This window comes from Trichomycterus rosablanca, chromosome 9, assembly GCF_030014385.1.
Source record: "Trichomycterus rosablanca isolate fTriRos1 chromosome 9, fTriRos1.hap1, whole genome shotgun sequence".
Classification (NCBI taxonomy): Eukaryota; Metazoa; Chordata; class Actinopteri; order Siluriformes; family Trichomycteridae; genus Trichomycterus; species Trichomycterus rosablanca.
This window is the reverse complement of record NC_085996.1, coordinates 18,172,778-18,198,026: the sequence shown is the minus strand read 5'-3', so window position 1 is coordinate 18,198,026 and position 25,249 is coordinate 18,172,778. Positions and strand designations below refer to the sequence as shown.

The 25,249-nt window shown below is 38.5% G+C and overlaps 1 protein-coding gene across 2 annotated transcripts in view; it reads left to right on the top strand.

Moving 5' to 3' along the window:
- The window catches only part of vta1 (vesicle (multivesicular body) trafficking 1), a 49,952-nt gene that overhangs the window by 700 nt on the left and 24,003 nt on the right, over positions 1-25,249 (top strand). For both annotated transcript variants that reach the window (XM_063001209.1, XM_063001208.1), the window contains exons 2-3: positions 15,495-15,589; positions 20,042-20,169. In XM_063001209.1, the coding sequence (XP_062857279.1) occupies positions 15,495-15,589; positions 20,042-20,169 (223 nt within the window). The remainder of the gene's footprint in view (positions 1-15,494; positions 15,590-20,041; positions 20,170-25,249) is intronic.

Sequence of the window (25,249 nt, the reverse complement as noted above, 5' to 3'; positions counted from 1 at the left end):
TTTAAACCACCTTAGATTTGTTTGCTTAAGACTGCAGTGGTCAACAACAGTCAGTAATTGTAGAACTACAAAGTGCTTCTATATGGTAAGTGGAGCTGATTAAATGGACAGTGAGTGTAGAAACAAGGAGGTGGTTTTAATGTTATGACTGATTAGTGTATAGTATACCTCTTTGGGCAAAAACAAAAAAAAAATCATGATCTACAACCCCTGGCAAAAATTATGGAATCACCACTCTTGGAAGATGTTCTGTCAATTGTTTAATTTTGTAGAAAAAAAATAAATCACAGACATGCCACAAAACTATCATTTTTCAAAATGTCAACCTTCTGGCATTAAGAAACAATAAAAAAAAGAAACAAATATAATAGTTGTGGTCAGTCACAATTGCTTTTTTTAGATCAAGTAGAGGAAAAAAATATGGAATCACTCATCTGAGGAAAAAATTATGGAATCACTCTGTAATTTGCAGTTTAAAAACAAAACATCTACAGCAGATTAGATTTGCTAATTATTCTTCAATTTAAAAAGAGTGAACTTAAAGCAATATGTCTTGAAAACAGAAAATGCACAACAAAACAAATGAGAAACAAGTGGCCGGAAAGTGGAGTCAATGTCTGTGACTGAACTGTAAGAAATCACCTAAAAGAAATGGGATTTACATACAGAAAAGCCAAACAAAAGCCATCATTAACACCTAAAAAGAAAAGAACAAGGTTAAAGTAGGCTAAAGAAAAGCAATCGTGGACTGTGGGTGACTGGATAAAAGTGATCTTCAGTGATGAATCGCGAATCTGCATTGGGCAAGGTGATGATGCTGGAACTTTTGTTTGGTGTCTGTCCAATGAAATTTAGGAAGATAACTGCCTAAAGAAAACATGTTAATTTCCACAGTTGTTGATGATATGGGCCTGCATGTCGGGTAAAGGCACAGGGGAGATGGTCTTCAATAAATGCCAAAGTCCACATTGAAATTTTGGACGCTTTTCTTATTCCATCAGTTGAAAGGATGTTTGGTGATGATGACTTCATTTTTCAAGATGATAATGCATCTTGCCATAGGGCAAAGGACGTGAAAACTTTCCTTCAAGAAAACATATAATGTCAATGGCATGGCCTGCAAATAGTCCGGATCTCAATCCATTTGAAAATCTCTGGTGGAAATTGAAGAAAATGGTCAATGACAAGGTTCCAACCTGCAAAGCTGATCTGGCAACAGCAAGAGACAGTTGAAGGCAGATTGATGAAGAATACTGTTTGTCATTAGTTAACTCCATGCCTCAGAGAGTTTAAACCATTATAAAAGCCAGAGGTGGTGCAACAAAGTAATAATGGTGCAGTGTTTTCTAATGATTCCATAATTTTTTCCTCAGATTTGAGTGATTCCATATTTTTTTCCTCTACCTGATCTAAAAGCAATTGTGACTGACCACAACTATTATATTTGTTTCTTTTTTTATTGTTTCTTAATGCCAGAGGGTTGACAGTTTGAAAAATGATAGTTTTGTGGCATGTCTGTGATTTATTTTTTTTCTACAAAATTAAACAATTGAAAGAACATCTTCCAAGAGTGGTGATTCCATAATTTTTGCCAGGGGTTGTATTATGCATCTTAATTGCTTGTTTGTGACAACTGATTGCTACCTTGACTTCTTTGTGCCAGCACAAACATGGCTAGTTTGACTGTGCCCATTAAAATAGGAACAAAAATAAGCAATAGCCAGATAAACAGATTGTAGATTTTTACTTTTGGAGACATTTTTGTGTCACAAAATTAAGCAAGTGAACTGTGTCACAACCAAACTTTAATAATTTAGGTTAACCATGCAGGAACTTCAATGCTCACCTCAAATATTGGCACCTGGAAAACAAAAGCACTGTATAAAACATGAATTATTGCTTATCCTTTTAAATGCTTGTTGTGTAAAAATATATATAAAAAATAACCTTTACTAAGCTATCCTAACTTCACTGGCACCCCTACAGGTTTTTATAAACAGAATGAATTATGAACAGAACTATATTTCTTCTTATTCTTTATGCTGTAAAGTCCACCTGAGTGATTTGGAATATTTAAGTGGTTAGCTATGACTTCCTGTTTTACTGATGCATATATGAGATGACACACAGACCTAATTCTCTTACTTATTGATCACTATGAGAAAGATCAGAAAATACAGGGATTGTTGTAACAAAAAGTTGTTGAATGGCAGTTAAAGCAGTTAAAAATGTCAATTTTAAGTATCAGGTAAATGAAAAAAGCAATGAAAATGGGGTTTGCATGGATGATATGGTTACAAATACTTTAAAGCTTGTGTAACTATATTTTGCTGTAGCCATGCTTATTGATTGTTTAAACAACTCCTCCCACGGGTTTCCACTCACTTCATATCTTTTGTCCCTTTTGGCTGTAGCTGATAGATCCAGATATTTCACATGCTAGATATTTTTAATGAGTCTGTAGTCTGTGAGCAATCAGCAAACATTTTGGAATTCTCTCATAGCGATTGAGAACCAATTTTCAAGCCCTGAGCGTAGTCCGATTTGCCTCCGAGCTGGCGCATCTGTTGGCGACCTTCAAAACCTGTTGGCAAGCGAAAAATCAGGGCGAAAATCATGTAGTGTGAACTTAGCCTTAACTGCTATCAAATACCACAGACAAACAGAACTTGTTCGGGGTAGTTGCCAAAAATGTTTTCTGCTGTCAAGGATCAACAAACTCAGGAGCTTACAGATTGCCAGGCATTACTGGAAATTTTTGTGGGACTGTGTTCTATGGTTAAATAGGACCATAATTAAAAATAAATTTTTTGCAATAAACAATAGATGTGGGCTTGGCACAGAAACGTTAGATGTGGGCTTGGCACAGAAATAGTTATTTAGAATAGCACACAATCCTCACTGTGGTCCATTTGTGTTGCTGTTGTGCTGTTTTGTTGTTCCCCCCCCCCCCCCCCCCCCCCCCAAATTCCTTCATGAAATAATAAATCAAAACCAGACTGAAAACTGGTTGTGGTTGGGTACTTCAGCAATGATCAAAAGCACATCTTAAAATCAACACAACAATTCTTTACTAGCCACATACAGACCCATTCCAAAAAGTAGAATATCATGGAAAAGTTGATTAATTTCCATAATTCCATTCCAAGAGTTAAACTTTCATAGATTATAGATTCAGGGCCCACAATTTAAACGATTTCAAGTATTTATTTGTTTATTTTTGTTTATTCTCATAAAACCCACGAAAACAGGATTTCTAAAAATTTGAATACTGTGGAGAAATCAGCCCAAACTACATCTCAGTTTTTGCAGAAAAAAAAGAAATTAGGATCACATCAAATCAATCAAAATATGGTACTTTCAAAACGATATGTCAATCTTCAATACTTGGTTGGGAATCCCTTTGCTTTAATCACTGCCTCGATGCGACGTGGCATTGAGGCAATCAGCCTGTGGCATTGTCTGGGAGTTATGGAAGCCCAGATTTCCTTGATGCTTGCTGTCAGCTCTTCTTTGTTGTTGGGTCTGGTGGCCCTCATTTTCCTCTTGAGAATACCCCATAGATTCTCAATGGGGTTTAGGTCCGGCGAGTTGGCTGGCCAGTCAAGCACTGTGATGGCATGGGCATCAAACCAGGCTTTGGTGCTTCTGGCGGCATGGGCAGGGGCCAGGTCCTGCTGGAAGATGAAATCTGCATCTCCATACAGATCCTCAGCAGAAGGAATCATGAAGTCCTCTAAAACATTCAGGTAGACTGTTGCGGTGACCTTGGATTTAAGAAAGCAGAGTTTACCAACACCTGCACCAGACATTGCACCCCAAATCATGACTGACTGTGGATATTTCACACTGGACCTCAAGCAGTTTGGGTTCTGTTCCTCACCCGTCTTCCTCCAAACCCTTGGGCCTTGATTCCCGAATGAAAGGCACACTTTACTTTCATCGGAAAAGAGGGCCTTGGACCACTGGCCAACGGTCCAGCCCTTCTTCTCCTTGGCCCAGTTGAGACGCTTCCTACGTTGGCTCAGGTTCAGAAGTGGCTTGACCCGAGGAACCCGACAGTTGTAGCCCATCTCCCGGATGCGTCTGAATGTGGTGGTTTTTGAAGCTGTGACTCCTGCCTCATTCCACTCTTTCTGGATCTCTGCCAGATTCTTGAATCTTCTCTTTTTGATAATCCGCTGAAGCCCACGGTCATCTCTTTTGCTGGTGCATCTTCTCCTGCCACATTTTGTCCTTCCACTAGACTTTCCATTGATATGCTTGGACACAGCACTCTGTGAACAGCCAGCCTCCTTAGCTATGAACTTTTGTGGCTTACCCATCCTATGGAGGGTATCAATGATGGTCTTCTGGCCAGTTGTTAGGTCTGCAGTCTTCCCCCTATTGAACCGAACTGAGACAATTGAACCAAACTGAAGCAACCTGGGAAACCTGAAGGGGAAACCTGTGCAGGTGCTTTGAGTTTAGTAGGTGATTAGTGTGTCACACTCAGTTTAAAACATTCATGCCCTGCAAAATTTGGGCTGATTTCTCCACAGTATTCAAATTTTTTGAAATCCTGTTTTCGTGGGTTTTATGAGCTGGAAGCCCAAATTATGTAAAAATAAACAAATAAATACTTGAAATCGTTTAAATTGTGGGCCCTGAATCTATAATCTATGAAAGTTTAACTCTTAGAATGGAATTATGGAAATAAATAAACTTTTCCATGATATTCTAATTTTTTAGAATGGGTCTGTAATTAAGGTTTGCAATGGCCACCACAGTTCTCTGACCTAAACCCCATAGGAAACCTGTAGGATGAATGATTAAGTAATTTTGTATGGATGAATGGTCTCAGATCATATTTCATGTGTTTCACAGTATAATGTGTTTTCAAAGAGTAAAGGCTCAGTTTTAATGTAAATACAAATCCACATCAATCAAATGATCAAGGTCAGATGTATAGAACACCTGACTTTACTTTTACCTACATTGTCTTTCTTAACTGATCCGTCCAGTTTTTCAGGCAGAGTGGCTCTGATTCTTAGGCTGTGTGAGCACATTCTGGGAGTAATGGCCATTTTCTTGGACACACCCAACAACTACTTTCTATAGTTTACCATTTCATCAAGTGCACTTACCATTTTGGTTAATTTTCTTGGTATAAATTTACTGATTGTAGCTGATTTGTTGCTATGCACAATTTGCCAGCAGCTATGAACAGAAAAGGGTGACCATATGTTGGGTGTCTGATGATTCTGTCTGGTATTGCCCATCCATGCTGTTCACTGTAGGTTGTTGGTATTTAATGTGTATGACTGGCTCTCCTTGTGGACTGTTCAGGATCTACTGGCTGATATAAGCAGACAAACGTTAATTAAACTTTTAAAGTATTATATTTGCAAACTTTAGAATATACTGAAATATGTTGAACACATCTAAACAATATAAGGTCATAAAAAAGTAGTCATTAAGTCCACCCTAATCTCTTTTTTTATGTGTTTTGTCCTAAATTATATAAAAAAAAGAATCTGTAACTTTTTATGTTTTTGTTATGTTTTTTGATTTCCAGTCTTAATGTAAAAGCTTTTCAATAATGCCACTCAGGTGGCACAGCGGTAAAAACACACGCTAGCACATCAGAGCTGAGATCTCGAATGCATCGTATCAAGTCTCAGCTCTGCCTGCCATCTGGGCTGAGCAGCCACATGAACAACGATTGGCCTGTTGTTCATATAGGGGTGGGGTATTGATCCAGATAGGGTCTCATGACTGATGCAACTACAACCTCTGCTGGCTGATTGATGGCGCCTGCTCAGAGATAGGGATAGAGTGCAGATCAGGGTGTGTCTCTCTGTGCACAGAGCTGATCCGCAGCTGATCTCGTCTGGTGTAGGTGACAGAATGCATACGGCTGCTGCCCGCGTGTCGGATTGGGCTTGGGTTAGCTTTGTTCTCCTCAATCGGAGCCGGGGACAGCATTAGTGGAGAGGAAGCATGACGCAGTAGGGCAATTGGACGTGCTAAAAGTCGAAAGAAAAAGGGGAGAAAATGCAAAAAAAAAAATATATATATACATACATATATATATACAAAAGCTTTTCAGTAAATAATATTTTGTTTATTAGCTCTGTGCTCCATGTATGATGGCTGACCCTGCGCTCTGACCCCAGCTTCAAAACAAGCTGGGATATGCGAAGAAGAATTTCGTTGTACTATACATAGGGCTGGACGATATGGATAAAATTTATATCACGATATAACTCCTATTTTCGGTCGATACGATATAATTCCGATATCGATATGAATAATACAAATGTCAGAAAAACTGCCAAAAACACCAAAATTGGATGGCTGTACCTGCAAACCTCTTTTCTGGTTTCTGGCAAGAAATACAAGCTGAATACACCACTGAATTAGTCCTTCCTCTCTTATCAGCTATTTTGTCTGCTTCTTTTTCAACTGTGGACAGTGGCGGAGCCAGACAATTTCTATATGGGTGGCCAGACTGAGACCACTGCTCACAGGGGTGGCACAGAAACTGTCTGATAACTTATTTTTTGTATGTGGCTAGTGGCTGTTGATCTAGTAGTGTTTTGGTCACTCACTCGTTTACCTATGGCAGTGAGTGCCATGTAGAATTACATCAAGCCTAGCATAATAAGCTTTTTTATTTTTTCTCATTTTCCCCGACAAGTAAAAAACTAAAATATAGCCTATAACCTTAACATTATGAGGAAGAATTTCAAAGATATTCCTTTGAGATAATTTGACTGCAAACTTGTGTGTACTGATGAGACTCATCTGAACCCCAGAACATGCTAGTGTGAATGCATGGAAAACTAATTTTAATTTTCTTTCAAGAATATGACACATTCTGACCAACACTATTAAGCCAAATCAGCAGTGAAAATTGACTTTACTTTTAATAGCCTTCTACAATGCTGGAGCTTCTTAAAACTGAATATTCTCGTTTCAATAGACGTGTTATTTAAATGCTATTAAATTGTTAATAGCAATTTGGAGAAAAACCGCCCAATCTGGCAACAGTGGAACGCCCAGAGCCCGTTCGTGCCTTTACTCGTAGCGTGCCACAACTAATATTAGTTGTATTAGTACTCACTAGTATTAGTACTCAGTAGTAGTACTTTTTCTGTAATTGTGTTGGTGGTTGACATTTATGTTGAGTGTGTAACTGCACTGTTTTGGTGGAGAACTACCTGCTTGAGGTGCGCTGTTGAATTGCGTCCCTGTGGGAACACCTGCGAGCAAAAATGCTTCCGCAAAAAAGTACGCACTGACGTAATATATATCGTTCGAATTTGTTTAAAAATCATATCACCGTTATTGAAACATTTTCTATCGCGATATATATCGATATCGAATTATTGTCCAGCACTAACTATACATCTGTATACTGGTGCTGGTCATAAAATTAGAATATCATGAAAAAGTTGATTTATTTCAGTAATTCCATTCAAAAAGTGAAACTTGTATATTATATTCATTCATTACACACAGACTGATATATTTCAAATGTTTATTTCTTTTAACGTTGATGATTATAACTGACAACTAATGAAAACCCCAAATTCAGTATCTCAAAAAATTTGAATATTACATTTACATTTACATTTTCAGCATTTAGCAGATGCTTTTATCCAAAGCGACTTACACAGTGAGCGGAACACAATGAGCAATTGAGGGTTAAGGGCCTTGCTCAGGGACCCAACAGTGGCAACTTGGTGGTGGCGGGGCTTGAACCGGCAACCTTCTGTTTACTAGTCCAGTACCTTAACCACTGAGCTATCAGTATGAGTATGAGCATGTACAGCACTCAATACTTAGTTGGGGCTCCTTTTGCCTGGATTACTGCAGCAATGCGGCGTGGCATGGAGTCCATCAGTCTGTGGCACTGCTCAGGTGTTATGATAGCCCAGGTTGCTCTGATAGTGGCCTTCAGCTCTTCTGAATTGTTGGGTCTGGCGTATCGCATCTTCCTCTTTACAATACCCCATAGATTTTCTATGAGGTTAAGGTCAGGCGAGTTTGCTGGCCAATTAAGAACAGGGATACCGTGGTCCTTAAACCAGGTACTGGTAGCTTTGGAACTGTGTGCAGGTGCCAAGTCCTGTTGGAAAATGAAATCTGCATTTCCATAAAGTTGGTCAGCAGCAGGAAGCATGAAGTGCTCTAAAACTTCCTGGTAGACGGCTGCATTGACCTTGGACCTCAGAAAACACAGTGGACCAACACCAGCAGATGACATGTCACTCCAAACCATCACTGACTGTGGAAACTTTACACTGGACCTCAAGCAACGTGGTTTCTGTGCCTCTCCTCGCTTCCTCCAGACTCTGGGACCTTGATTTCCAAAGGTAATGCAAAATTTACTTTCATCAGAGAACATAACTTTGGACCACTCAGCAGTCCTTTTTGTCTTTAGCCCAGGCGAGACGCTTCTGACGCTGTCTCTTGTTCAAGAGTGGCTTGACACAAGGAAGGTGCGTGGTGGTTCTTGAAGCACTGACTCCAGCTGCAGTCCACTCTTTGTGAATCTCCCCCACATTTTTGAATGGGTTTTGTTTTACAATCCTCTCCAGGGTGCGGTTATCCCTATTGCTTGTACACTTTTTTTTTTACCACATCTTTTCCTTCCCTTCGCCTTTCTATTAATGTGCTTGGACACAGAGCTCTGTGAACAGCCAGCCTCTTTAGCAATGACCTTTTGTGTCTTGCCCTCCTTGTGCAAGGTGTCAATGGTCGTCTTTTGGACAACTGTCAAGTCAGCAGTCTTCCCCATGATTGTGTAGCCTACAGAACTAGACTGAGAGACCATTTAAAGGCCTTTGCAGGTGTTTTGAGTTAATTAGCTGATTAGAGTGTGGCACCAGGTTTCTTCAATATTGTACCTTGTCACAATATTTTAATTTTCTGAGATACTGAATTTGGGGTTTTCATTAGTTGTCAGTTATAATCATCAACATTAAAAGAAATAAACATTTGAAATATATCAGTCTGTGTGTAATGAATGAATATAATATACAAGTTTCACTTTTTGAATGGAATTACTGAAATAAATCAACTTTTTCATGATATTCTAATTTTATGACCAGCACCAGTATGTATATATGACAAAGGCATTCTATTCTATTCTGTTAACCATGGATCAATAGACAATTCTAGTAATTCTTACACATATCTCAGGTCACAGCAATTGTTTATCTAGCACATATCTAGCAAATCCATATTTTTTACACATTAAAGTAAAGAAAGCCCAAAGGACACAAGGCCAAAACTGCTATTGGTTTAAAACTTAAACTTGGCCAACCAAGTTAACTACAAACACTGAAATAATGATGTTATAAATTATCCAAGTCATTGTTTGTTAGTGTTGCCCAATAAAAGATAAATCAATTGAACAGCTAACAGTTTGTATTTAAATTGACACACACACCCAAGCAGCATGTAAAGAGTAAAAAGTGGTGTTGTGCTGATGTCTGAATTCGACCCCTATGCAGGTGTCAGTATACCATTTCCTTTTTTATCACACTGACATTATGTTGAATCTAAACCCCTACTGCTGGATGCATTTCCTCTACACACTTTGATTCTAAGTTAAGAGAAACTACAAGCAACTTGTTAGTGACTGAAGAAATAAGTGATGAATGTTATTAAAAATATATCAGACTGGTTACCATGTAATTTTAAGCCTCTGGGTCTCCAGTGAACCACACTGAGAGCCACTGTCTTCAAATAATAAAAAAAACTTAATAGTGGGGAATTTGTTAGTGGCCAGGCGAGATTTTTTCCCAAAGACATATTACAGACTCTTTTAGGGGGTCACAAAAGAATTCACAGCATTCTCTTATTTGTCAGAACATTTTAAACTGATACCTGATTGTTTTAGGGCTGGGCAATATTTATTAAAAACAATTTACAGTCATGTACATAATTACATACATACACACAATGGATTCACCACCTTATGTAAAACTTTGGGTCTGTAAAAGCTCACAATTTACACTTTATTATCTGGTCATAATACCAGCCATTAAGTCCAAGAAACTGTGTGTGGAGCATGTAAAGGAATCTGGCAACATCAGTATAAAAATTCTGTGGTCTGATGAGTTAAAAATGTAATTCATTGGGCAGAAAAATAACACTGTGTTTGGTAAAAGATAGGTACTGCACATCACATGTCTCATCGCTATAATGAAACATGGTAGTGGCAGAAACATGCTATGCCGGTGCTTCTCAGCTGCAGGGACTGGTAAATTATTCCAGTGCTGAAAATGAGGGCATCAATTCATCGCATGGCTTCAGACACCTGATTACATACACAGTGGGTTCAGAAAGTATTCAGACTTTTGTATTCTGGAATTAATTTGCAAATGCTAGAATTATAATTTTTTAACCAATAAAACTACACTTAATACCAGTGTTTGTATAAAAACAAAAAAAACCAATGTATTATTCACAAAAGTATTCAGCCCCTTGGCACTCTAAATTGTGTTCAGGTGCATCTTTATTTATCATTAAGATATATCTAGAGCTCATTTGGACTCTGTTTAAATTGAACATTCATTAGATTGATACAATAGCCTGTATAACTTATAGTGGCCCAGTTAAAGCAGTAGAAGTTGTGTGGTTATAGTCGATAACATAGCTAAATAGCTTCTTGTAAGCTATTGCAGAATAGGTTAAGACACATTTTTAAATCTAAAAGAAACAAGATCTGTTTTTATTTTTTTTATATTTTAATTTGTACATACAGGTCTGCTTATTTTCAATGGGTTCCTGTTTAGAATGGTTAATACTGTAAGCCACTGGAGGTCAGCATTGACAAGTGAGTCAGTTTTAACTAGTTGTTACTTAGGAAGAACAAGCTTAACTTCTGTTGTCAACTTAAGTTGGCACATTTTGTAAAATGCACTTATTTAACTGACAAAAGTGCAAAGATGATTTTCTGAGTTTTCAAAACATTTTCAAAAGGTTTTCACTGACAGAACTGTTAACAAATTCTGAATCTGATGTGTGCAATACACTCAGAAAAGGTGAGAAAGTGGCATGATTACCTCTGCTCTCCATCTCCTTTCTAATAAAAGACACTTTTTAATCTTTGTGCATAGATTTTCTACTCTCTGATCATTTAAAACACATCACTGTGTTTCTTACTTAGTATTAAATAAAGTATAAAGATACTTTTATTTAATAAAAAGTAGTGTGATGGAGTGAATGTAGCAATGTAGAACAATAATATGAACATAGTACTGTACAACAAGATGAACAGCGTGAACAGAACCAGTTCAGCATTCAGAATGTAGATTTCAGTCAGAAGTGAACAGTTCAGTCTGGAGATTAACTAAACATGGTGTTCATAATTAATAAAGACACAGTCAGTATATTAAATATCTTATTGACATTTTTAGTATAGTTACTTTAAAATGACAGATTTACCTTTATACTGGGACATATGGTTAGATATAGAACCACATGTGCAGACTCCATGCTGACACTAAACCACTTCTGTTTGGGATTTTAATGTTTAATAGGTTCACCATTCCTGGTAGGAATTGTATAAGTATAATCAACTGTCTGAACTTCCATGCTAGCTGTACTGTCAGTTTTAATCAAATTTTAGCTTTTTGGGTTATAAGTTAGGTAGTTAATTAATACCCCTAGTTTAGGAACTGAGGATACTAATTGCTGCAAATTTGCCAGTGATTTTTTGCCCATTCTAGCTCGATACAGGATTTTATCTGCTCAACAGTTCATGGTCACCATTGTCTAATTCTTTTCTAATTCTCTTCTTCATGCCATACATTTTCTCTTTTCATTTCTTTTCGCCATACATATTCAATAGGAAACAGATTTAGAAAGCAGACAGGCCAGTGTCCACAAACATTGAGGCCTGGCTTTGTCTTGCATTTACATTATGTCTTGCATTTAGCAGACGCCTTTGTCCAAAGCGACTTACATTACAGTTACAGTATACAGTCTGAGCAATTGAGGGTTTAGGGCCTTGCTCAAGGGCCCAACAGCAGGAACCTGGCAGTGGTGGGGCAGTGACCAGTGATCTTCTAATTACTAGTCCAGTACCTTTACCACTAGGTTATGGCTTGCACTTGTTACAATAAGCATGAACAGGTATAAAGCTAAATCATTTGACTGTTGACTGCTGTTGGTCAGACTCTGCCAATAAACTAATGAAATTTTTTTTTTTTGACATTGCTTTCACTGTTGCTCCTTTGGATTTCTTCCAACCTTCAAGTCAAACTGTACAACATAATGAGATCATTGTAGTAAAAGAGCAGAGTGCGCAGGCTGGCATTCCTGAATACACAATTCTGTCCTCACTGCAGATGTCAGTGAAAATACTTACGCTCGTCCCCGCAATGTCTGTCAAATGTCAGCCTTACATAGAAACTGATTTTGCAAAGACCACTGAAATGCGTATTTCTGTTGTATGTATAAAAGATTAGATTCAACTTTGTTATTGTGCAGAGTACAAGTAGCCAATGAAATGCAGTAGCATCTAACCAGAGTGCAAGATAGAGATTATTTACATGCATTACAATTAAAGTTTGTGAGTGATGGTACTGAGTAGCACTAAATGCACATTTAAGACTGGAAAAATATCAAATTCCAACTACAACTATTTTCATTTATTTACCATTTACTTTTCTACCATTGTGAAAACAAAATTATTTCTTTCAGTAAAACAGAGACATTATAGACATGATATTTGAACTCGTATCGACTTGCTGTCTGCTTTTGCATAGCGCTGATGACATATTATCATCTGACCCTACTCAAAAATAAGAAACTGAACTGTGTGAGTGTTTTTGTGTGTGTGTGTATACAATAGAGAATCTTTCTATTTTAGCATTTTTTGCGGCCTCTGCTGTCTGGTCGAGGCGTCTGTACTCGTGATGGATGATCTGGAGAGGTAGCATATCTCTCTGTACATGATGCAACTCTCTATGAGGCCCCATTGTGGGCAGATGAAGGATTGCGTGTCAGGCGGTGCATGTGGTCTCAGCCCTCATCCAGTGTTGGGCTGTGCCAACTGCAAGATTCCAGTGGGAGTAGAATTGGAGACTAAATTGGGAGCAAATGGATGGAAAAAAATCCTTAAATATTTTGCTGTCATGGCATTAGGGTAAAATAATAAAATTACAAGTCTGATCATTTTACACTGGTATTTTTTGCATGTAGTGAATGCTCTGTATCCAAAGCAATGTTTGTTCAGATTTCACAAACCGGTAAATGGCTATAATGATAACATTAGTTTACAGTGTAACATTAATAATGTAGGGAAATTTCCTTAAAAAAAGTTTTACTGAAAAGTTAAAGTAGTAGTAGTGCTATTTGTAGTGCTATAGTCATTTTATTTTGATCCAAGATATATTGAGGGCACTGTATTTAAAGAACTTGTGATGGAATTAAATGTTGCTAGTGAGGCAGTCATTTATTTTTAACCTTTATTTATTTTGTATTTAGCTGGAAACCAAACATTTAAGAAGGCTAAACTAAAGCATATTGCATTCTTTTTAAAGACTGTAACACATAGGTATTTCATAATCACATAAAGGATCCTGCCAAAGGCTGGAGCGGACTATGATTGTTGTGATGTTTATTACTTTGCATTATCAGTGACTTCAGTTGTTTTAAATGGCATTAACTGAATGTTAGCTGGGGTAGTCAATGATTAACTTGTTAACATTTTCTATTTTATTGCAATGAACCCAATATACACAATGAACCCAATATATTTTATGCTTCATCCAAGAAGCATTTTTTTTTTCAGATAAAGAAAGTATATGAAAACATGATGTTTAAATTGTGGATGTTACCCAAATGTCTAAAACATATTTAGTGAGATAATTTTTTTTTACTTTTTATTATTTTTAATTAACGAAATGGCTTTGATTTGTCATTTAATATGACTTTTAGATATGTGACTCTAACATTTCCTGTGTTTAAGTACCACTGTAAAAACCATTATTCAGCGGGAAAAAGATTTACATGTAATGTATGGAGAAAGAGGCCAAGCAGCATACAGAAAAAGAAATGGTAATACTTTTCAGACGTAGTAACATACAAGGTTTGAATTTGGTCATGTTTACTGTTTGGTAAACGTGTTCTCATTTTATATAGCTGTTTTTCCAGCACAAAACACACACACACACACACGCACACACACACACACACACACACACACACACACACACCTAGTGCCCAAAATGTATTCTCTCTAGTCTGAGCATTTCCAGATGTGTACATTTGCTCTTTTTCTCTCTCATGAGGAAGTTGTAATTACCACTGCACATCATTTTACTATGTTAGGATTTTAGTCTCATCTTTCTTAATGTGTGGCATTTATAGCATCATTTATAGACCATCCAAAGATGGGATCTTTACGTTATTGATGAGATTAAATATGCCTGGTCTAAAGTTAGGTCTTTATTTTGGACTGTTTATATTAACAAAATTGAGATTTTATTCATAAGCATTTTGTTGTTTGTTAGGATTTTAATGTCATGTTTTTACATTTTAGTTACATTCATGGTAGGACAGGTAGTTACAGGTTACACATGATTTATCAGTTCATATTCAATGTCAAACACCCTTACAGGCAGTTTTTGTATCTACGATTTATTAGCGTTTATTAGAAGAGAAAAAAGGAATCTATAACATATTGTATTATTCATACACAAAATTGCACATTAAGGTACACCAGTAATTTGTGAGATAAGCATATGTCAATAATTATGGTACTTTAATAATTGGGTTGTTTTCTTTTGTCAAAAAGATCATCTCTGGGGTGTGTAAACTAAGCAAAAACTATTTTTTATTTCCTTAGAAAGTGTTTGACAAGCTGCATGTTTTTCTTACACTGCTAACAGCGAGGGAGGTAAAATGTATTGTCGTCATTACTGACTGATCTCCCCCGGGGTTCACGATAAACACATAATGATCCGAACACTCCATTGGCTTAATTTCCTTGACCCACTGCTCCAGCCCTTTGTTGTCTTATCCCTTTCCTGACAGTTTCTAATTATTTGTATTTGTTTGCAAGTTTATGTCATAATAGCTGAGATGAACAATGTCCAGTAGTTTAGAAGCAACCCTGTAAAAACTAACACCACTTTTTGTGGTCAATAGTTTATCTGTGAGTAAATTGCTTTCACTAAAGCCATCCTGATTTTACTGTAGTATTGTGTGTTAATTTAAAGCATCTAACATAATAATTGGAAGTGTTTTAGATTTCTCCAGCCACACCTACAGAAATGCTTACATAAAATGCACAGCTCTGTCAAATTAGTGACATTATGTCTATGCTGACATGCTACTATGTATACAGTTTATTAAGACGTCTCAGTCATATTAAATACAGAAGACAGCATTAAACTAGTGTCCACTAGAGCTGAGACATACCTGTCTACTGAATTTTGTTTCATGTAAAATCGTTCATGACTCTTCATGTGTTTTATGTGTTTCAGGTCGTCTTTATGCCATGCAGACAGGGATGAAACTGGACAGTAAAACTCCAGAATGTCGAAAGTTCCTTGTTAAACTCATGGATCAGCTGGAGATGGTAAAAGCTCTTGATTGTTAACAATACTTTATTGAGAAAGGATACGTAATTATATAGGGACTACTAATAAATTAAAATTAAAAGGACCAAATTAAAACACCTTGTCATTGATTTGTGGCTTATCAAGCACAAGTGTAAGAAGTACAGAAATAAAACACTACTGTAGTAGCAAAAAGTAAGGATTGCATAAACACCACTTTACTTTCACCTTAATTCCTTCCTTCTCCTGGCAGCTCAACTGTGTATAAAGTGGGGGTACCTTTGTAATTTTAAGTTTGCTTAGTTAGAGCTATAATTATTGCTGTAATAAGTTGGCTCATGCTATTTCTAAAACATCAAGATAACCACAGAAAATTAAGAAATGCATTGTCACGTAACCATGCAGAAACCAGATTAGATAGTTATGCCGACACGTATTATTATTATTACTTTAGTAAAGGCTATTTTATTACACTTTGACTTCAAGCGTCAGTGCAATGCCAGTTATTAGGTATTCTTCTCATTTTTAGATTATTCCAATGTATTTTGATTAAACACATTAAGTTGCTAATGGCATTTATAACTGCAAAAGATTTCTTACAGATGCCATCATTGCGCAAATTGTGATGGGTTATAAAACTTGTTTGGACTACCAACCAACTGTGAAAGCTGCTGGGCACTGCTGTCACTGGTATTAAGAACAGCCCAGTGGACAAGTTTACTAATCATGTGTGGGCAACTCTCCAGAGGACCCTAATTACTTCTGGAGAAGAATGAAAGTGGCTCATGCATCCCAGGAATCGATGAGTCATGGAAAGCCCGGGCTGTTTAGAGTGTCCCACAGCAGGGATATACAGGCTCTCTTTATGACTTTGCACATGTGGAACATGTTTGAGTGTAGTTTCTGAGGCTGTGTTTAAAATGCTACTTTCCTGCTGCCTTCCTGGGATTTTCTTCCAGTGCTGTGCTTTATATATATATATAAATACATTGCCATCAGAAAGTATTCACACCCCTTCACTTTTTCCACATTTTGTTACGTTATAGACATATTTGAAAACCAATTTGAGTATAGTTTTCTTTTAAAAAATCTACATGAAATAGCCAATAATGACAAAGTGAAAACATGTTTTCAGACATTTTTGTAAATTTATTAAAAATGTAAACATTTAAACATAACAGCTACATAAGTATTCACACCCATGGCTTAATATTTTGTTGAAGCACCATTGGCAGCAATCACAGCCTCAAGTCTTCTTGGGTATGTCTGTACAAGCTTGGCACACCTGTTTTTGGGCATTTTCTTCCATTCTTCTCTGCAGATCCTCTCAAGCTCAGTCAGGTTGGATGGGCAGCGTCTGTAGACAGCCATTTTTAGGTCTTTCCAGAGATGTTCAATTCATTGGATTCAAGAATTTTGTTTCCTCTGGTCTGAGAATCCTTAAGTGGGCTGCCATGTGCCTTTTAGTGAGGAGTGGCTTCCATCTGGCCACTCTACCATAAAGGCCTGATTGGTGGAGTGTGTTAGCAATGGTTGACCTACTGGATGGTTGTCCTATCTCCACAAGGGAACACTGGAGTTCTGCCTTAGTGACCATTGGGTTCTTGGTCAACTCTCTGACCAAGGCCCTTCTTCCCCGATTACTCAGTTTGGTCGGGCGGTCAGATCTAGGGAGGGTTCTGGTGGTTCCAAACTTCTTCCATTTCCGAATAATGGAGACCACAGTGCTTTTCGGGACCTTCAATGCTGCCGAAATTATTTTGTATGCTTCCCCAGATTTGTGCCTCGACACAAAGTTCTAAAGACAATTCCTTTGACTTCATTGCTTGGTCTCTGCTCTGATATGCACTGTCAACTGTGAGACCTTTTATAGACAAGTGTGTGCCATTCCAAATTATGTTCAATCAACTGAATTTACCACAGGTGGTCTCCAATCAAGTTGTAGAAGCATCTCAAGGATGATCAGTGTAAACTGGATGCACCTGAGCTCAGTTTTGAGCGTCATAGCAAAGGGTGTGAATACTTATGTACCTATTATGTTTAAATGTTTACATTTTTAAAAGATTTACAAAAATGTCTGAAAACATGTTTTCACTTTGTCATTATGGGCTATTTCATGTAGATTTTTAAAAAGATAACTATACTCAAATCGGATTTTGAATATGTCTGTAACGTAACAAAATGTGGAAAAAGTGAAGGGGTGTGAATACTTTCTGATGGCACTGTATGTATATATATATATACAGTGCCTTGCAAAAGTATTCAGCCCCCTTAAACTTTTCAACCTTTTGCCACATTTCAGGCTTCAAAGATAACGATATGAAATTGTAATTTTTTGTGAAGAATCAACAACAAGTGGGACACAATCGTGAAGTGGAACGAAATTTATTGGATATTTTAAACTTTTTTTAGAAATAAAAAACTGAAAAGTGGGGCGTGCATTATTATTCAGCCCCCTTGCGTTAATACTTTGTAGCGCCACCTTTTGCTGCGATTATAGCTGCAAGTCGCTTGGGGTATGTCTCTATCAGTTTTGCACATCGAGAGACAGAAATTTTTGCCCATTCTTCCTTGCAAAACAGCTCGAGCTCAGTGAGGTTGGATGGAGAGCGTTTGTGAACAGCAGTTTTCAGCTCTTTCCACAGATTCTCGATGGGATTCAGGTCTGGACTTTGACTTGGCCATTCTAACACCTGGATACGTTTATTTGTGAACCATTCCATTGTAGATTTTGCTTTATGTTTTGGATCATTGTCTTGTTGGAAGATAAATCTCCGTCCCAGTCTCAGGTCTTTTGCAGACTGCAACAGGTTTTCTTCCAGAATGGTCCTGTATTTGGCTCCATCCATCTTCCCATCAATTTTAACCATCTTCCCTGTCCCTGCTGAAGAAAAGCAGGCCCAAACCATGATGCTGCCACCACCATGTTTGACAGTGGGGATGGTGTGTTCAGGGTGATGAGCTGTGTTGCTTTTACGCCAAACATAACGTTTTGCATTGTGGCCAAAAAGTTCGATTTTGGTTTCATCTGACCAGAGCACCTTCTTCCACATGTTTGGTGTGTCTCCCAGGTGACTTTTTATAGATATCTTTGAGAAATGGCTTTCTTCTTGCCACTCTTCCATAAAGGCCAGATTTGTGCAGTGTACGACTGATTGTGTCCTATGGACAGAGTCTCCCACCTCAGCTGTAGATCTCTGCAGTTCATTCAGAGTGATCATGGGCCTCTTGGCTGCATCTCTGATCAGTCTTCTCCTTGTTTGAGCTGAAAGTTTAGAGGGACGGCCGGGTCTTGGTAGATTTGCAGTGGTCTGATACTCCTTCCATTTCAATATGATCGCTTGCACAGTGCTCCTTGAGATGTTTAAAGCTTGGGAAATCTTTTTGTATCCAAATCCGGCTTTAAACTTCTCCACAACAGTATCTCGGACCTGCCTGGTGTGTTCCTTGGTCTTCATGATGCTCTCTGCGCTTTAAACAGAACTCTGAGACTGTCACAGAGCAGGTGCATTTATACGGAGACTTGATTACACACAGGTGGATTCTATTTATCACCATCAGTCATTTAGGTCAACATTGGATCTTTCAGAGATCCTCACTGAACTTCTGGAGTGAGTTTGCTGCACTGAAAGTAAAGGGGCTGAATAATATTGCACGCCCCACTTTTTAGTTTTTTATTTCTAAAAAAAGTTTAAAATATCCAATAAATTTCGTTCTACTTCACGATTGTGTCCCACTTGTTGTTGATTCTTCACAAAAAATTACAATTTCATATCGTTATGTTTGAAGCCTGAAATGTGGCAAAAGGTTGAAAAGTTCAAGGGGGCTGAATACTTTTGCAAGGCACTGTATATATATATATTAGGGCTGTCGAAGTTAACGCGATAATAACGCATTAACGCAATCTCAATTTAACGCGATTAAAAACAATAGTGCCGTTAACGCAAATTCTAGTTCATGTTGAGACTTGACTGGTAGAACCAACGTTTTAATGTCGGACTTGCCACCGTTGTTTATTTGCGGTTTGTTAAAATAATATAACTGAGCGTCGTAGGGATGCACTTGCATAATAAAGAAATAAATACACGGTATATTCACAAGTTGTCGGGAGCAAAACACTTTATTAACTTAATCTGTTACGGCACTGAATACCGGAGTCAAGCACGCTAGTCCATGAACTATGGAAGCCCCAAAAGGGTCAAAACACACTCACTTCGTGTAGAAACGTCCACTTTTCACATTTCACTTAAAAAACCTTGTTTTCTATAACATTTACACAGATTTTATTTAATGCGATTAATCGCGATTAACTATATGAAATTCTGAGATTAATCGCGATTAAAAATTTTAATCGTTTGACAGCCCTAATATATATATATATATATATATATATATATATATATATATATATATATATATATATATTTATTTATTTATTTATTTATTTACATTAATTATTTGTGTTGTTGCAGATGAAGAAGGAGCTTAGTACAAATGAATCTATCTCCCAGGAGATTGTGGGTAATGCCCACATTGAAAACTATGCCTTAAAGATGTTCCTTTATGCTGACAATGAAGATAGAGCTGGTCGCTTTCACAAGTAAGCCTGCACAACTGCTTCTTATATTTCCTTGCAAATAGGGTTTCTGTAATTGTTTTTAGACTACATGCCTTAAACTGTTTAAATCAATTCGTCATACCTTCCCATCAGTACAAACTGGCCACAACCAGCAGGGCTGAAATCTAAAATTAACAACAAAGACAGGTTCTGTTCAGGGAGTGAGACAGGCATGGATTACCCAGGTGTTGTGTTACAGTTCACGCCGGTATAATAAAGCTGTTGTGGGAAGTGACGTCACATTGAGCTGAACTGGTTCACTGGTGCCAGTGAGCTGAATGCCTGGCATGGGTTCAGGTTTTAAGTCTATCAAAGCACCACTGTGGTTTTTAAGTTGGTTTTCCCTGCTCAAGGTCATTTATTTTAAATATGTTTTTTTTTTTCCTTTCCTAATGTGCCACATGCTCTTATTCACTGCAATGTAAAAATATATGCAAATGCAAAATATAACCTAAGGTTTTTTGGGCACTTAAGTTTGGGCAGTTAAGTGGTGCAGAATCTTAACTGCTGAGCTACTCCTCAGCTAAACAATAAATAAGCAACAAATCTTTCTAGACTTTAGTAGACAGGTAGTTTTACTGCAAAAAAATATATTAATGTACTTTTGTTACATTTGTTTGCCTATGTATGCCACTTTTATTTGCATAAGCCATTGTTTAGCGTGCAGTGTGAAAGGGGAGAAGTGAAGTACTAAAATCATTTAGTGACTAATAAAGTAAACAATCACAAAGCAAGCTGCTAAGCACCCAAGCACACCGTACACACAGGCACGCACATTCTGCTGCATGGCTAATTTTAAATTGCCCCTGGGTTTATGGATGTGAGTAATTGGGTGTGACAAGTGCACCTCCCAATGGCTAATGCCTAGTTCACACTACACGATTTTTGCCCTGATTTTCGCTCGGCGATTGATTTTCCGGGTCGGGAGCAACTCAGCGTTCACTCGGCGATCAAAACTCGGCTCTCAGTCGCTATGTGTGAACTATCCAACAACTCGACCCAACCGGATCGAGTTTTCTAGCACGTCAGATATCTGATCTCAGATGGGCAACTGGGAATGAGTGACATGTCGAACAGCCAATGAGAACACAGGATGCGGTGTGAGGGGAAATGCAGGAGAGGATATAGTTTATATCAGGATACACCGGCACACACACGTAGTATTTCTGATTTGATCGTCCTCTACAAAACATAACACCCACGCTGCATTACAAAATTATTAATTAACATCCACTTTACTGCAGAACAAGCCATATACTGTTTGTGTTGCCAAATCCACTCAGATTCATTTATTTTTCCTCTTTGATTTTACGCTGCACATCAGACCACAAACAGCTTTGATCACTCGCTACTTGTTGACGTGCATTTTTGGACGTGGTGTCATTAAAACCCTCGTCACTTCTCACGTGTGTTTTTGTTTAAAAGAAGAAAAAAAGGAGACCAGAGAAGCTCGCCTGAGATTCCAGTTGGTGATGGATCGTGTAGTGTGAAACCCCCTATCGCCGATCAGTCGTGTAGTGTGAAATATACACCGACTGAAAGACTCCCGGGTGCGAGAGATTCAGTCGTGTAGTGTGAACTGTACAGCGACCTGACGACTTGGAAAGTCGTGTAGTGTGAACTTGGCATAAGCTGTTCAGCCATCAGGCATAGCCAATCTTGTCTGACTCACAACTGGCCAGTGGAACCACTGAGATTTGGTCCCAAGTGAATTTAAAAGAATTAGTTATTTCTAATTTTTAGCTTTTTATTTAAAAAACAATTCCAATTATTTTACCCCACTTTTGTATTTTAATTTAAAAAAATCACTGTGTTGGCAGATCTTTATGCCTTATAAATTCTCAACTCAAAGTGATGTGAAGAACTGAAGGCTCCTTTTACGAGCACCTTTGTTGTATATATGTAATAATAAATGATTTCAGATCACTAAACCCAGTTTGCCAAGCATAGTTTTAACTAAGCTAGCTTTATTAAAAAACTGGCCATGTAGAATAAATCTCACTTATTTTAAACCTTACATTTAATTCTAGTCTGCCACCTTAAAGTATCTACGGAAATGTTATATACAATATTATATATTCTTTTTATACTGTAGTTAACTGCTGGACTTGTGGTTGCTATTTGTATATTATCTATCTATCTATCTATCTATCTATCTATCTATCTATCTATCTATCTATCTATCTATCTATCTATCTATCTATCTATCTGTCTATCTATCTGTCTCTCTCTCTCTCTGCCATAACATTAAAACCACCTCCTTGTTTCTATACACACTGTCCATTTTATCAGCTCCACTTACCATATAGAAGCACTTTGTAGTTCTACAACTACTGACTGTAGTCCATCTGTTTATCTACAGTACATACTTTGTTAGCCCCCTTTCATGCTGTTCTTCAATGGTCAGGACCCCCACAGGACCACTACAGAGCAGGTATTATCTGGGGGGTGGATCATTCTCAGCACTGCAGTGACACTGACATTGTGGTGGTGTGTTAGTGTGTGTTGTGCTGGTATGAGTGGATCAGACACAGCAGCGCTGCTGGAGTTTTTAAACACCTCACTGTCCCTGCTGGACTGAGAATAGTCCACCAACCAAAAATATATCCAGCCAACAGCGCTCCATGGGCAGCGTTCTGTGACCACTGATAAAGGTCTAGAAGATGACCAACTCAAACAGCAGCAATAGATGAGCGACCGTCTCTGACTTTACATTTACAAGGTGGACCAACTAGGTAGGAGTGTCTAATGGACAGTGAGTGGACACGGTATTTAAAAACTCCCGCAGCGCTGCTGTGCCTGTTCCACTCATACCAGCACAAAACTCACTAACACACAACCACCATGTCATTGTAACTGCAGTGCTGAGAATGATCCACCACCTAAATAATACCTGCCCTGTGGGGGTCCTGACCATTGAAGAACAGAATGAAAGCAGGCTAAAAAGATAGTAGAGAAATAGATGGACTACAGTCAGTAATTGCAGAACTACAAAGTGCTTCTATATGGTAACTGGAGCTAATAAAATGGACAGAGTGTAGAAACCAGGAGGTGGTTTTAACGTTATATGTATGTAATGTTATATGTACAGGGGTTGGACAAAATAACTGAAACACCTGTCATTTTAGTGTGGGAGGTTTCATGGCTAAATTGGACCAGTCTGGTGGCCAATCTTCATTAATTGCACATTGCACCAGTAAGAGCAGAGTGTGAAGGTTCAATTAGCAGGGTAAGAGCACAGTTTTGCTCAAAATATTGCAATGCACACAACATTATGGGTGACATACCAGAGTTCAAAAGAGGACAAATTGTTGATGCACGTCTTGCTGGCGCATCTGTGACCAAGACAGCAAGTCTTTGTGATGTATCAAGAGCCACGGTATCCAAGGTAATGTCAGCATACCACCAAGAAGGACAAACCACATCCAACAGGATTAACTGTGGACGCAAGAGGAAGCTGTCTGAAAGGGATGTTCGGGTGCTAACCCGGATTGTATCCAAAAAACATAAAACCACGGCTGCCCAAATCACGGCAGAATTAAATGTGCACCTCAACTCTCCTGTTTCCACCAGAGCTGTCCGTCGGGAGCTCCACAGGGTCAATATACACGGCCGGGCTGCTATAGCCAAACCTTTGGTCACTCGTGCCAATGCCAAACGTCGGTTTCGATGGTGCAAGGAGCGCAAATCTTGGGCTGTGGACAATGTGAAACATGTATTGTTCTCTGATGAGTCCACCTTTACTGTTTTCCCCACATCCGGGAGAGTTACGGTGTGGAGAAGCCCCAAAGAAGCGTACCACCCAGACTGTTGCATGCCCAGAGTGAAGCATGGGGGTGGATCAGTGATGGTTTGGGCTGCCATATCATGGCATTCCCTTGGCCCAATACTTGTGCTAGATGGGCGCGTCACTGCCAAGGACTACCGAACCATTCTGGAGGACCATGTGCATCCAATGGCGGTGCCGTGTATCAGGATGACAATGCACCAATACACACAGCAAGACTGGTGAAAGATTGGTTTGATGAACATGAAAGTGAAGTTGAACATCTCCCATGGCCTGCACAGTCACCAGATCTAAATATTATTGAGCCACTTTGGGGTGTTTTGGAGAAGCGAGTCAGGAAACGTTTTCCTCCACCAGCATCACGTAGTGACCTGGCCACTATCCTGCAAGAAGAATGGCTTAAAATCCCTCTGACCACTGTGCAGGACTTGTATATGTCATTTCCAAGACGAATTGACGCTGTATTGGCCGCAAAAGGAGGCCCTACACCATACTAATAAATTATTGTGGTCTAAAACCAGGTGTTTCAGTTATTTTGTCCAACCCCTGTATGTATATATGGTTGGTGGAGATGTGTTCTCTGGAGTGACGAATCACGCTTCTCCGTCTGGCAATCCGATGGATGAGTCTGGGTTTGGAGGTTGCCAGGAGAACGGTACTTGTCTGACTGCATTGTGTCAAGTGTCAAGTTTGGTGGAGGGGGGATTATGGTGTGGGGTTGATTTTCAGGAGTTGGGCTCGGCCCCTTAGTTCCAGTGAAAGGAACTCTTAATGCTTCAGCATACCAAGAGATTTTGGACAATTTCATGCTTGTAACTTTGTGGGAACAGTTTGGGGATGGCTCCTTCCTGTTCCAACATGACTGCGCACCAGTGCACAAAGCAAGGTCCATAAAGACATGGATGAGCGAGTTTGGTGTGGAAGAACTTGACCGGCCTGCACAGAGTCCTGACCTCAACCCAATAGAACACCTTTGGGATGAATAAGAGCAGAGACTTCGAGCCAGGCTTTCTCGTCCAACATCAGCGTCTGACCTCACAAATGCTCTTCTGGTAGAATGGTCAAAAATTCCCATAAACACATTCCTAGACCTTGTGGAAAGCCTTCCCAGAAGAGTTGAAGCTGTTATAGCTACAAAGGGAGGGCCAACATCATATTAAACCCTATGGATTAAGAATTGGAGTCACTCAAGTTCATATGCGTGTGAAGGCGAATACTTTTGACAATATAGTGTATATATTCATTTATTTATTTTTTTTATCATCAATTGCTTTA